Genomic DNA, 14,878 nt, shown 5'->3' with positions numbered 1-14,878 from the left:
CCACTGCCTTCTCTGCACACTAATGCTAGGTCGGCACTATTAGTTTCCTATTCTATGGATGAGGGAGCGAGCCACAGAGCCGTTAAGAGAACTTGTCCATGGTCATAAAACTAGTGACGGAACAAGTATTTGTATCAGGCACTCTCTCCAGAATCTGTGTGCTCATAACTGCTGTGCTTTCCCCTTGTAATCTCCTTGTCTGCCCCAGTCTTCCTCTCTTCCCTTTCTCAGCTTTACTTTTCTTCATTGTACTTATCTCTACCTGAGGTTATTGAACTGCAAGTTTATTTCTTTATTGTCATCTCCCCTACTAGAATGTAAAGTCATAAGATTTGTGAGAGATTCTGTTGTGGTGGTGGTGGTTTAGTCGCTAAGTCTTACAAAACAGAGAGAGACTCACAGACAGAATACAGACTTATGGCCGTCATGTCCAATTCTTTGCGATGCTATGGACTGTAGCCCCACAGGTTTCACTGTCTATGGGATTTTTTCAGGCAAGAATACTGGAATGGGCTGCCATTCCCCTCTCCAGGGGATCTTCCCAACCCAGGGATTGAAACTGGGCATATTCTTTTACCACTGGGCCACCAGGGAAGACCCAGAGATTTTATCATAGTTGGTGCTAAATCCCAAGAGCCAGAACTGTGTTAGCCACATAGTTTGTACTCAATAAAAATTTTTGAATGAAGCTTATTGTTAATATGAGTTTGGTAAGATTTATCTTAGTGTCTTTACCATGATCTCTATAGCCTGCTTTTTAGCCTTAAATTTTGTTCTGTCACCTACAAAGAAAAGCAGGCCTGAGTGCCACAGGAAATGACATTTCAGAGTTCTGAGAAAGATGTATGTGGTGCATTTATATCACCATGCTTGGCATGCAGTAGTGATAGAAACTGCTGGAAGTAGTGGAACCAGCAGTAATATTGATCAGTATTTCTCAAACCACATATAGAAGCATCAGTGGTTTTTTCCCAGTTCATCATAGACCGGCATTTTTGTAAACTATAATAAAAAGTAAATAATTAAAATGAGAAAATTGTTCTGTCAATTTGTTACAAATTTTTAAAAATTTTTACTCTCAGTATCAGTACACATCTTATTGCTGACTAAGACCACACTTCAAGTAGCCTTGAGATAGAGAAAAAAGTGGTCTTTCTACTGGTGAATAATATTAGTTTTTTTTTTTTCCAAAATTACCCTTAATTGTTGATGGTGTTTTCTCTAAAAGGTTGTCCAAAATTACTCATTTTTCTTTCTTTTAAAAATTAGTTTTGGAATTCCCTGGCAGTGCATTGGTTAGGACTCTGTACTTTCAGTGCTGTGGGCGTACGTTCCATGCCTGGTTAGGAACTAAGATCTCCCACAAGCCTCAAGATGTGGCAAAAAAAAAAAAAAAAAATTAACTTTGACATTCTGGTCCAGATACTTCTAAACCTGTGTACTGGGAAATCTTAAGACTTCTTATGTAACGCCAGTCAAAATTTAGGAAAATTAGAAGGGTAGAGATCCATGCTTTAAGGTGTGTTTCAAATGTAGGTGTAGCCTCTTAAAATATACAATCATGTTTGACATGTAAAATCACATTTCAGTGATTATACCTTATTCCATTATTCTCTGTAAGTTTTACTAAACTATGGGAACATTCAGAATCTCTTACTTTTTTAGGTAAAAAAATAGAAAGTGTCCCTTCTGTCCATAAAATCCCATTCATGGAGTTTGTAAGCAGTCCAAGTTTCTCTTTGTATTCCATATAAAGTCTATTAACTGCACTAAAGAGTCAGATGCATATTTATAGCTCGCCAGCTGTTCTTCGAAATCCCACATTCAGATCAATACCTCAGAGCTTCGTTCCTTCCCGTGTGTTACTGCTCCCCGACTCTCCATAGCCATTCGCTGTCTGGAAAAATGGAACTTGTTTCCTTCATCTTCTTTTCCCACTTTTGCTAGATACAATTCAGTATTCATGCTTATTTTGCCAAGTTCCCAAGTCAAATGTCATGTATGGTGTAAAACCCTCAAACACACTCAGGACCCCCTCTGGCTCGTGGCACTCCCATGACACCGCCAGCTCCTCACTACAGCGGCTCCTTCTCAAGTCTGGATCATAAACGGACTAGACCTGCTTGTTGTTGCTTGACGAAATCTTTAAAATGTGTTCTTTTTCAAAGTTGATTTCTGATGTTGTGTCAGTTCTTGTTCATTTTTAATGGTGAACCAAGGTACCAGAGGTTACAAGGACTATGTTGGAATGGTTCTGGCAGTCACCTTCTGTTTTCTTTTGCATTTATTTATGTTTGTTCTCACTTGTCTTCATTTTCCTCTCTCATTTCTCTCACCTTTCCCACTGCCAGTGTTCTATGTGCTTCTTTTTATGTCTTTTAAAATACATGTTTGTGTGTGTGCATTTATTTTTGATTTGTATAAATGATATTGTATTATAGATTTTATGCATTTTTTTTTTCTTTCTTTCCCCTCAAAACCATTGCTTTCTTCTTTTTATGTCACTTAATTGTTACAGGATCCAATGCAGGATCTTACATGGCATTTAGTTGTATCTTTTCTCTTTTTAAATGAAACGTAATTCATATACTATAAAATTCATTATTTTAAACTATACAAGTCAGTGGTTTTTAGTATTTTCATAAGGTTGTGCAAACATCACCACCAATTCCAGAACATTTTCTCACCCTTTTAAGAAACCACTGCTTCTTTAAGGATTTGCGAGACATTTCATGTAAATGGAATTATATACTATGTGACCTTTCGTGTCTGGCTTCTTTCACTTAGCAGAATGTTTTCATGGTTCATCTGTGTTGTAGCATGTCCGTTTTGGGCTTCCCTGTGGTTCAGACAGTAAAGAATCTGCCTGCAGCAGAGGAGACACGGGTTCAGTCCCTGGATCAGAAAGATCCCCTGGAGAGGGAAATGGCTACCCACTCCAGTATTCTTGCCTGGAGAATTCCATGGAAAGAGTAGCCTGGCAGGCTAGAGTCCATGGGGTTGCAAAGAGTTGGACATGACTGAGTGACTAACATACACACGCATATCCTTTTTATGACTAAAGAATAACATCCCATTATGTGTATATACATTTTGCTTATTTATTCATTATTTGATAGACACTTGGGTTTTTTCCTATTGTAGAAAATGCTGCTATGAACAATGGTGTACAGATTTTTGTACAAATATATGTTTTCATTTTTCTTGGGTATATATCTAGGTGTAGAATTGTTAGGTCATATAGTAACTCATTTTTAGCTTTTTGAGGAACTGCCAAACTGTTTTCCCCAACACCTGCATTGTTTTGTAATCCCACCAGTAATGTATGAAGCTTCCAATTTCTCCACATCCTCACCATTTTGTGTGTGTAAGCCATTCTAGTGAGTGTGAAGCGGCAGTTTTGTGTGTGCAAGCCATTCTAGTGAATGTGAAGCGGCAGTTTTGTGTGTGTAAGCCCTCCTAGTGAGTGTGAAGCGGCAGTTTTGTGTGTGTGAGCCCTCGTAGTGAGTGTGAGGCAGCAGTTTTGTGTGTGTAAGCCCTCCTAGTGAGTGTGAAGCGGCAGTTTTGTGGGTGTAAGCCCTCCTAGTGAGTGTGAAGTGGCAGTTTTGTGTGTGTGAGCCCTCCTAGTGAGTGTGAAGCGGCAGTTTTGTGTGTAAGCCATTCTAGTGAGTGTGAAGCGGCAGTTTTGTGTGTATCCTAGTGAGTGTGAGGCAGCAGTTTTGTGTGTGTGGGCCATTCTAGTGAGTGTGAGCGGCATAAGCCCTCCTAGTGAGTGTGAGGCAGCAGTTTTGTGTGTGTGAGCCATTCTAGTGAGTGTGAAGCGGCAGTTTTGTGTGTGAGCCCTTCTAGTGAGTGTGAAGCGGCAGTTTTGTGTGTGTAAGCCCTCCTAGTGAGTGTGAGGCAGCAGTTTTGTGTGTGTGAGCCATTCTAGTGAGTGTGAAGCGGCAGTCTTGTGTGTGTGAGCCCTTCTAGTGAGTGTGAAGCGGCAGTTTTGTGTGTGTGAGCCATTCTAGTGAGTGTGAGGCAGCAGTTTTGTGTGTGTGAGCCATTCTAGTGAGTGTGAAGCGGCAGTCTTGTGTGTGCAAGCCCTTCTAGTGAGTGTGAAGCGGCAGTTTTGTGTGTGTGAGCCCTTGTAGTGAGTGTGAGGCGGCAGTTTGGTTTGTACCCCCTGGTGACTACTGAGATTGTCTTTCCATATGCTGTTGGTCACTTACATATCTTTCTTAGGAGAAATGTCTATTCAGATCCTTTGCTCACTTTTAATTGGGTTGTTTCTTTTATTGTTGAATTATAAGGTTTATACTCTGATTTTAGATCCTTATCAGATACGTGGTTTGCAAGTCTTTTCTCCCATTTTGTGGCTTATCTTTTCACTTTCTTGATATTGTCTCCTGATGCACAGAAGTTTAACGTTGATATAGTCTAAATTCATTGATCTTTTCTTTGGTTGCTTGTTCTTTTGTTACCAGAGCATTATGTGCCTTCAGGATTTATCCAAGTTGCTGGGTAAACGTATCGATTGCTTTTAAGTGCTTGACCATTCTCCGTACTGTATATTTACCACTCGTTACTTGTCTGCTCCCCAATAGACAGCCAAATCCACATTGTCTCCCACTCCACATTATCACAAACTATCCTCATACACTTTCGTATATGTATTTTATAAAACTGTGTGAGAATTTATTGGAGTGAATTGATCAAAGAAATTGCTTACTTTGACCAGGTACTGTACTATCAGATTTTCTTCTGTAATTGCGGCATCTACGTTTCCACCAGCAGAACACTGAGGGTTCCTTATCTTCACATCCCTTCCCCCAATACCTGGCCTTATCCAGCTTTCAAGTTGGCTAGGGTACAGTATGGAGAGTGTTACTTCATTGGTAGGTAATTTGCATTTCTCTGCTTACCCATGAATTTGAGCATCTGTTTTTCTTGTGGATTGCCTCTTCAGAATCTTTACTCATTTTTCTTGTGGAGTTGCTGTCTTTTTCTTGTTGGCATTTAGAGATTCCTTATGAATTAGATAGGCATTAGCCAAATTTAGTTTTAGAAAGGACAAATACCTTTTCCCGTCGTCTGTATGTTAACTTTAACTATGGCTCCCTTTATTATACAGATCCTTAATTTAGATGTCACCAAATCAGTCCATTTTTACTTCATGGCTTATACTTTTGAAGTTTTGCTTAAAATAAGGTATTGCTCCCCACCCCATATCACAGAGACTTTCTCTTACATTATCATCTATTAGATTCCTAATTTTGCATTTAGGTCTTTAATCCATCTGGAACCTAACTTTATTTATAGTTCTAGTTTTTATTCTTAGAGCGAGCCAGCTTTTCTAGTGCCAGCTATTAGATAGTAGTACTTCCTCATTGATTTGTGGAGCCATCTCTTCTGTATGTTAACTTCCTCTTTAATCATGCTCTCTATCCTATTCTGCTGGTTTATTATTATCTATATGTATATTATATATATATAATTTTAATATATAATTTTTAAGAATTTTGTGTATATATACACACATACATATAAGAACCTCTCATAAGGTTCTTCTATACACACACACATATATATATACACATAAGAACCTTCTCTCATAAGGTTCTTATTTATTCTTGGTAAAATGGTTGCCAATATATTATGTTTGTTGCTATAGTTTTAACTGTGGAATTTTGTGTTTATCCACCTGAGAAGCCCTCTGAATACACTTCTTCTTAAGTAGGTACATGTAGAAACTCTAGAAAAAGTTTCTCATTGAGGTAAAGATGTACTTAACCCATTGCTTTACTATTTGAAGAATTTTCAGATAAAATTCAGAGAAAACATAGGCCTGTTTGATACCGTGGAATAAATATTTAACTTTGAGAAGTAGAATGTCTTTTACACATAAATTGGAGATGTTATATAGGATGGTTTGAAGGACTAAAAATTAAAAGAAATACTAATGAAAGTTTATTTAACCTTGAAGGGGGTAGCAAAAAACAACATGTAACTGTAAGAATAAGCATCAATTTGTGGTGCTTTTTGCCTAGCAGTGACGTCTCTTATCCTCAGGAGAAGGTAGAGGAAAATTTGAAATTGATCAGCTTATTTATACTGTCCTGCTCTGAAGTTACATACCCATTCCTCTAGCCAAGATAGTGAAGCCAAAAAATTATCTAAGTTGGACTAATTAATACAAAGGTACAGTTATCTTTCAGTCATCTCGTTGATAGATGTAATATTTCCCAGCAGATTCTATTGCCTCGATAGTAGCCATGAAGTTACAATGACAGAATTCAACTCTATAATGACTACTCAAGTTTAGAGACAGGTAACTAGAAATTGACATACCCAGTAAGCAAAGGGTGAAAGGACTTCTGGACTTTATAATGGACACAGGAATGTGAATGAGGGGTGATTCCTGCAGTCAAGGAGTCCACAGTCTCGCAGAGGAGACAGGTATTTAACCCAACTCTGACATAATGAGGTAACCGCTATGAAAACTGGGCATAGGGAGCCAGGTAAGATTTCACAGAGGACATGACATTTTTGAACAGGTGATGCCAGGAGTGCCAGGTGACAAATTTGGATAGTACCTCAGGAGCAATAAAAAGTTGCCCTAGGTTCCTAAGCAAGGCCGTGGCGTGTTTCAGTGTCTGTGCCGGGCCTGGAGTCCAGGAGGCAGAATAAAGATGAGACTGGGGGTTAAGGAGGCCAGTGTAAGTAATTTGTTAAGGTAATTAGGGAAATTAAATTCATGATAGTGAATAAACGCACAACAGACAAGTTTCCAGGTCACACCCCTGCCAAAATTTAAAATTAAAAGAATTCATGCTCCATTCTCCCTTCCTGGATCATTTCACTTTAAAGAGGAAAGACAACCCTCTGGATGAGTTCTGCAAAGTTGGGCCTCCACCTGTACATCTGGTACATGGTGTTGAAACCCACGTAGACACACAAGCCCAGCAGGCAGAGTCGGAGCATCAGAAAGCCTCCGGGGCTGCCACAGCTTAGCCAGATACCATCACTGTCCTCCCACCACTGTTTATACTCTGGCCTGTGTTTTCAGAATGCTTTCAGTTACAAGAAGTTCTTAAATAAGAATAAATTATTTATCTGTGTTTTCAGTCCCAAGAACTTTGACGAGAAACAACTTAATCCAGGCCATAAAAGAGCAGTGCACTTAGTGACCCTGAAGCCCGTTTTCTCCATAGAAACTGCTTACTAACCATTCATATTCCGTGTCTTTCACGTCAGCCTTTCTGCCTTCATTATATTCTGAGATTCAGATTTTATCAGTTTCTACATACTCTAACCTAAAAATGGCCCCTACATGGGACATTTTTGCTCAAGTTAGGTCAGTATTTCAGAGTGTACATCTTGAGAGAAATATAGCCCACATCATTTTGATGATTATGATGATAGCCATAATCATTTTAATAGAAGCATTTTTTATAGTAATATACCAGGCACTGTTCTAGCATATAGTAACTTAATAACCCTATGAGGTAGCTGTAATTCCTTTTTATAGATGAGATGATTAGAAGCACAGAGAAGTTATGTGTTCAGAAACACACAGCTAGCAAATGATGGGATCTGGCTTAAACCCCCTCAGTCTTGCTCTGAAGTTCATGGTCTTAATCATTAATCTGTGTTCTCTCTCTTTTAAAAATGTGTCACTTTTGACTGCACTGAGTCTTCATTGTGTTGTGCAGGCCTTCTCTAGTTGCTGCAAGCAGGAGCTACTCTCTCGTTGCGGTGCCTGGGCTTCTCATTGCTCTTCCCTTGTTGAAGAGCACAGGCTCCTGGGTGCACAGGCTTCAGTAGTAGTGGTACAAGGGGCTCAGCTGCCCCGCGGCATCTCAGACCAGGGATCAAACCCTTGTCCCCTGCATTGGGAGGCGGATTCTTACCCACTGTGCCACCAGGGAAGTCTTTTTCTCTCTCTTTGATACTTTAAATAGTTCATGAATTGAAATTTTGGTGTGATAAAACATTAGAAAGTTTCAGCTTTAAAAATGCAAGTTGAACAACCTGAGGAGTGTCTTTTAACTGTCATCTCCCATGAATTGGCATCTAATTCGAGATGCAAGCAGCTACTTAACTTAGTTATGAAATCTGTCAAAGAACAACAGGAGTTCTGGAGCTGTTGAGGAGGATACAGAAACAAATGTTTCTTTTTTTCGTTTGTGCTCTGAGAAAACAGAATTAGTAAAATCTTTATAAACATTTGTCAACACTCAGGATGATTGTCTAAGTTTGTGTCTGACACTAGAGTCAGGTGAAATGACTACTGCCATATTGAAGGTGCAGGTTAAGGATATGTGTGTGGTTTCCAGACTGGCCTCTGTGTTCCCGCATTCTTAAACCTGTCTTTGTCACCTAGGGCAGTTTACCAGTTATGAGCAGTGTGCCTGGGAAACCCATAAATTGGTTTACAAGACAAGTTCCTAGAGCTCCATCCTCTCAATAATAATGATGGACTGTGTTCACTTCTGTTTCCATGTTGGGTGGAAAGGCGACCAAAACAATGGTGCAAGAGGGAGAGTGGGTGCAGTAAGAATGATTCCTGTTTTCTCCAAACATAAACATCCATCAGAAGCCACAGGGGAAAAGACATAACATTTCAGTTGCAGACAACAGTCCCTACCGTTGGGGACTTGTTATTGGCTCACTTTCATAGATCTTCTCAGCCTCCACATTTTTATGTACAAATTTTTATTTCTCTCATTTTTGCCTTTGAACAGAGCATCTTGGTCCACCATCAGGAACAAACTCCGCCAGGCAAAGCCCAGCCCTGCAGCACAGGCCTATGGGACAGTCACAGGCCAACCACATACCTGGGGACAGGTAGGGCTGCTCTTCTCAGGTTTTGGTTTTTTTCTCTGTCTCCCCACTTTTCATTACCTGCCCACCCACCCCCATCTCCACACAGTTATGCAGAGGCCAGCCAGTAAGGTCCAGACGAGACCTCCATCCTCCAATCCCTCTGTCCCTTCCTCCCTCTTCCCAGCCTTGGCCCAGGGTGCAGGGTAACCATCCATTCTGCTGACAAGTGGGGATTAGCCCCTACTCTGCTGCCCTTGGTCCTTCCAGTTTTGGAAGAGAAGCCTAGACCCACATGGATTACTGTCTTCTCAGACTTACCTGAGCAGAAGTTGTGCATAATTTTTTTCTTTTGTTGAATATATTATCCATGAAACAAAAACTAAATTTCCAGAAATTCAGCATCTTCACGGGCATTGGTGCTGCAGGAGAGCCATTTTTCACTGTGACAAGGTCAGCTTATCTGCCCTCCAGTTCAGTGACTTGAGTGCAGTTTTCCTTGATGTAAAATGTGCTAAGACACTCTTACAACAAACAAAAAAACCCAGCATGGAGGTGTTGGTAGACTTTAAGCCATGCTACAGTTAATGGCCAGTTTTTGCCTGGCATCTCTGCTTCAGACAGTCTGCCTTTATAGCAGTTTGTCAGAGGGAGAATGGTAAGGTTCAGCTCTTAAAGGAAAGGAAATTGATCTACCTTTACATTTAGGCTGTTTTTCTTTTTCTCAGTTCTTAGAATGACTTGATTTCTCTCTCCTGTAGAAGTGCCACAGAAGGTGAAATTGGAAAAGATGTCTCCATTTCCTACAGACACTCGTGGTCTGACCACAAGCACCTTGCACAGCCTGACACCGCGACAATTTCGGTCGTCGGCGGTCGGCACAATCAGGTACCAGAGATTTCCCCCCAGATGCAGATTGGTCTTTTCTGTGGCTGAGTCACTGACACTGATGAATTTTAATTGAAGATCAGTTCAGATGAATTTGTTCCCAGATTTGATCATTCCTAAGGACTTACTTTGTGTTTGGCATTCTGTTAGTGTCCATGAGAGAAAGCAAAGAGAGAAAGAGAAGTTTACTTTCTATTGGAGAAATTTGAACCCTTGGTTAAGTACCGAGAAATAGCAGTGTTTTAGCTATCAAAGTAGGATTGGGGGTTTTTTTGTGTTGTTTTCTTTTTTCAGGGAAATTAGTCAAAAGATACTTAAAGGAAACACTTTCCAAAATTCTGTTTTCTGTTCTGTTGTATATTGACCAACTAGTCGAGAAAACATGTAACCTTCAAATTTATGTAGGCTGTATTTATAGAAATCAAGTAGCCCTTCAACCAATTTACATCCCTTCTTTATAATACAAAAATGCATATTGATATCATATGGGATCACTTATATGTGGAATCAAAAAAGATACAAATGAACTTATTTTCAAAGCAAAAATAGACCCAGAAACATAGAAAACAGACATAGAAAATAGCGGGGCAGAGAGTGGGGGATAAATTTGGAGTTTAAGGTAACATATACATGCTATTACATGTAAAATAGGTAAACGGGGACCTACTGTGTAGCACAGGGAACTACACTCAATGTGATAACCTGCAATGGAAAGGAACCTGAAAAAGAAGAGTTTTACATATGTGTGTGTATGCATAACTGAATTGCTTTACTGTGCACTTGAAACTAACATCATACATTAACTATACTTCAATTTTTTTAAATAAAAATGCATATTCAGAGGATAAATCATTTCTTCCAGCCATAAAAGTAGTCCTTCTTCATACTGTAAATAAAGCAGTCCATGCAACTTGTTTTTCTTACACTTCTCTCTCTAGGGCCTCGGTTGTTACCCAGTGGAGCTGGAGCGGGGCCCCCGGGGCTTTGGATTCAGCCTCAGGGGTGGGAAGGAGTACAACATGGGGCTGTTCATCCTTCGTCTTGCTGAGGACGGTCCTGCCATCAAAGACGGCAGAATTCACGTGAGTAGGCTTCTGTCTGCAATCCTTTTCCAGTCTGGAAACTGCAACCCAGTTTCCAGACTGGAAACTTCTGAAAATAGTTGATTAAAAGGAATGCAGAAACCTCTTGAGTCTATGAAGCAAGTCTTTCCATCATTAAAACCTGAAAGGCAGATGCTTGTCATGATTTCATTTCCTCTTTGCAGGGTGCTCTTCTCTACTGCAGTTAGGCTGGTTGCACCAGCTTGACTTTAGTAAGAAAAAATAAATTTTACTTACATAGTCAACATTCATGGGCAAAGGGATTAATAAATAAAGTATACTTTCATCCTGGGAAATCCAGGATGAAAAGAATCATCTACTTCTTCCAAGAAACAAGAGTCCCAGGATTTTTTCTTTCTCTCTTAGCTACTTCTAGATGTAGCCAAAAATTGATGGGCATGACTCTCCTGACCTTGTCATCATTTGTAGGACTCTCTGAAACACTGTACCTTTGTTCATGACATTTCAGGATGGATTGTTTAATGGATCTGCAAAAAGATACTTCCTTCCCTCTCCGGTTGTTACTTAGAGGAATCTTACGTTGAAGCTATTTGCTGGCCTCAATTTTTAAAGAAACAGTTAATTCACTGGTATTCAGATAGGTTATAAGTAAAAATTTTTAAATCTGGACAACCTTCCCCCTACCTATTGCCTCATCCATCTTTATACACCCAGAGACTGATTTTATCAGTGTATTGCTCTTGAGGGGAACTCTTGTGTTAAAAGCCTTCTGTGACTTCAAGAGAGCTTTGGACTTCCTCCTCCTACTACTGGTAGGCATCAGGAAAAGAGGAATTTTTATTTTCCTTTTTCTTTTTAAACTAAGTAAGCTAACTAGAAAGGCAAATGACCCTCCCTTGCAGATTATTAGATGGTATATTCTAATAACAATCAGAAAAGTCTTCTGGGTGGTTGGAGTGTTCATTATCCATATCACTGCTCCACTCCCAGGACTCATTTTATAAACATGTATTAAGTGTCTGCTTTACCCAAGAATTTATATATGCTACTCAGTGAGTTAGGAGGAAGAGTAATCCCCCCAAACAAGATACCATCCTTTCTCTAAAGGACTAGACTTTTGTTAGTTCAAAGAAAGGTGAGTACAAGTAGAGAAAATTTCATACAATAGGTGGCATTGGACAGTTTGAGAGGATTTTAATAGGGAGAGAGTAAGAAAACATTCCAGGCTGAAGAAATTAGCAAAAGGAAGGAAGTACACGTCGTATACAGGGGACTGCAAGTGGTCAAGTTTACCGAGAGGCTATTTAGAATATACACAGGGCAGTAGAAGAAAATGGGAATATGAAGTAGATTAGTCACCAATATGTAGGCCCAAGACACTGGAAAGTCACAGGTTTTTAACACCAGAGTTCCTTTCAGAGCAATACACTGATAAAATCGGTCTCTGGGAGTGTCGGAAGGACGAGGGGATAGCTTAGCTACGTTTAGGCGTCCAGTCGTGCTGGTGGGCATGTAGCTTGGATGGTAATACTGCGTTGGCCAGAATGTTCTGGTTTTTCCGTAACATCTCACAGCAAAACACAAGCAAACTTTTTGGCTGACCCAATACTTTGGATAGAAGTTAAATGATGCTTGTGGGATCAACTGTTAATGAAGAAAAGCCCAGTTTAGATGACAGACAAGTATTACACGAGTGAAGGATGAAGGAAAAGAAAGAGTCAAGGATGGCTTAGAGGCTTCACCCTGTCTGCACTGTAAGAAAACCATCAGGGAGGCCAGTGGGAGAGAGACTGATAATGTACTAAGCTGTAGTCATGTTGAAGGACCAGCCGGTTATGCAGGTGTAAATATTTACCTGGCAATTAGGACAAGAGGTAAAGTTCCAGGTTGTCGTTTCCCAGACAGAAGTGATGACTGACACCTTTTCCATGGGTGAGTTCACTATAGGAGAGGATTTGGAGAGTTGTGGGCTGGGGCAGGACTCTGTATAAGGCCTGTCATTAGTGAACTAGAGAAGGTAGAAAAGACTAGGAGAGTGAGAATGCAGAGCAGCAGAAGCAGAGCTTGGAGGGTGTTGATGGCAATGAGAGGGCTGATGGCCAGAGTCTTAGTGTGGCCAAAGCTGAGCTGCTGGCTCAACGCAGTTCACTTTCTTCTGTGTGTTAGTCACTCAGTTGTGTCTGACTCTTTGCAACTCTGTGGACTAATAGCCCACCAGGCCCTTCTGTCCATGGAATTCTCCAGGCAAGAATACTGGAGTGGGTTGCCATTTCCTTCTTCAGGGGAGCTTTCCGACCCAGGAATCAAAACTGGGTCACCTGCATTGCAAGCAGATGCTTTACCATCTTAGCTACTGGGGAAGCCCTAGCATCTCACTTTCCTATAGAGACAGTTTAATAAAGTGGGGAGAACATGGTTTGGAAATCAGACAGGACAAGGATCAAACTCTAGTTCTGCCACCTTACAGCTGTGCATAGTTGGGTAACATCTCTGAACCTCAGTTTCCTAACCTGCAAAATGTAGATCTACATGTGAAATACGTGGCCCAAGCAAACTTCTTTCAAGTTTTAGTAACAGCAGATTGAGGCACTGTTTATGGGGATGGCATGTTTGTTTCTGGTTTTCTTCATCATTTTTCTCAACTCCCTGCCTTTTTAAAAATAAGCATTTAGTTGTTTAAATTATTATATATTTGTTATTAAATTGTATATTATATATACATTGTATATTATATCACAATTCAATTAAGCCAAAAACTAGGATATAATTGAAATATTGGTTTCAACTCAGATACACCAATCTCACTAAATAAAAGGCAAGCAAGGAGGCCTTCAAGGATTCAAAGTCTACTTCTAAAACATGTTATTCTTTATAATGAACAGAAGCTTTAGAATTCTGCGATTAAGTCAGCTTTAATATAAAAAGCTCTGAAATTTGAAAACAAAAGAAAACAAGCTATTACTGCTATGCCTGGGTTTATTCTGAACTCTAATAGGTCAGCTTTGCAGAGAATTATTTTTCTGGCTACTAAATTATCAAAATCTTGACTTGGTGTAAGGATGACAGGAGCTTTGTTGTAAAGGACAGCTTACTTGGGTGACCACTTCCCCAAAGGATGTGCGTTTACCTCCAGCTGACACTGGCGCGTGGAGCCACCTGGGCATCCTGCCTGCCTTCCGCTCTGGCCTCTCACCTCTTCCCCTGCATCGTTTCTGTTAGGCTGACACTGTGCTTTGTATCCTGTACCTATTATTCCAGTATCTTCAGCACCTGAGGCAGTGCCTTAAACACTGATAGTAGACGCGCCAGACATCTTTACTGAAAGCATAGAATGCAGTTTATATTTCTAGATAATGAGAGAATTTCTTTACTATTTAACTCCCAGGACCTTTCACTGGGTAGATAGGCCTTACACTGTTTGCTTGTTCCTTCATAAAGTTTAATAGTGTAATTCCCTAAAGCAAGAAACTGTTAACTCTTGATACAGATGGAAAGATGTTGAGAGGATCTGTAAATTTTGTGAGTCTTCAGCTGGTCCTTAAACCTTATTAAGATTTAGAGAGAATAAAAAAGGTTCTGGGCTAAGGGAATGAGAAATAACCGAATGGGAAAAGTTCATATTAGGGAATAGATGGAAATATTTAACATAGAACAGAAACAGATTTAGATACTGTTATCTTCCAGACCACATGTTTTCACTTGTATTAGTTTTAGTCTCACAGAAACTGTGAGGTAGGTGGCATTACCCCCACTTGCAGAGATTAAAACTGAGGCTCAGGGAGACTAAGTCACAGCCACAGGGGACCCAGGCCTGCTGTCACTCAGCCGGGTCTGTGGGCCTTGGTGTCAGGCCACGGCTCATGTCGCTGGACTCAATTTCTTTGGGAGGCATACAGTTTCTTAATGGGTTGCAAGATAAGGTAAGCAATCTGTTAAAAATATTTTGTCATTTTAATACATTTTAGTGGATGTTTTAAAAATTGCAAGACTGTCTTAAAGTGGCTTTTTAAAGAACACTTTTTTTTCCTATCCTAATTTTTTCCTCTCTTCATTTCTCTCTTCTCCTCTCCTGTATCCCCCACAGTTCTATTTTTCAATAGGACAAAAACCTGACCTTG

At 40.1% G+C, this 14,878-nt stretch overlaps 1 protein-coding gene across 4 annotated transcripts in view; it reads left to right on the top strand.

Annotated features, from left to right (window-relative positions):
* The window catches only part of MAGI3 (membrane associated guanylate kinase, WW and PDZ domain containing 3), a 262,766-nt gene that overhangs the window by 240,646 nt on the left and 7,242 nt on the right, over positions 1–14,878 (top strand). For all 4 annotated transcript variants that reach the window (XM_005887097.3, XM_070367458.1, XM_005887098.2 and 1 more), the window contains exons 17-19: positions 8,730–8,832; positions 9,570–9,696; positions 10,635–10,778. In XM_005887097.3, the coding sequence (XP_005887159.2) occupies positions 8,730–8,832; positions 9,570–9,696; positions 10,635–10,778 (374 nt within the window). The remainder of the gene's footprint in view (positions 1–8,729; positions 8,833–9,569; positions 9,697–10,634; positions 10,779–14,878) is intronic.

Source organism: Bos mutus, chromosome 3, assembly GCF_027580195.1.
Source record: "Bos mutus isolate GX-2022 chromosome 3, NWIPB_WYAK_1.1, whole genome shotgun sequence".
Taxonomy (NCBI): Eukaryota; Metazoa; Chordata; class Mammalia; order Artiodactyla; family Bovidae; genus Bos; species Bos mutus.
This window is presented reverse-complemented; position numbering and strand designations above follow the sequence as displayed.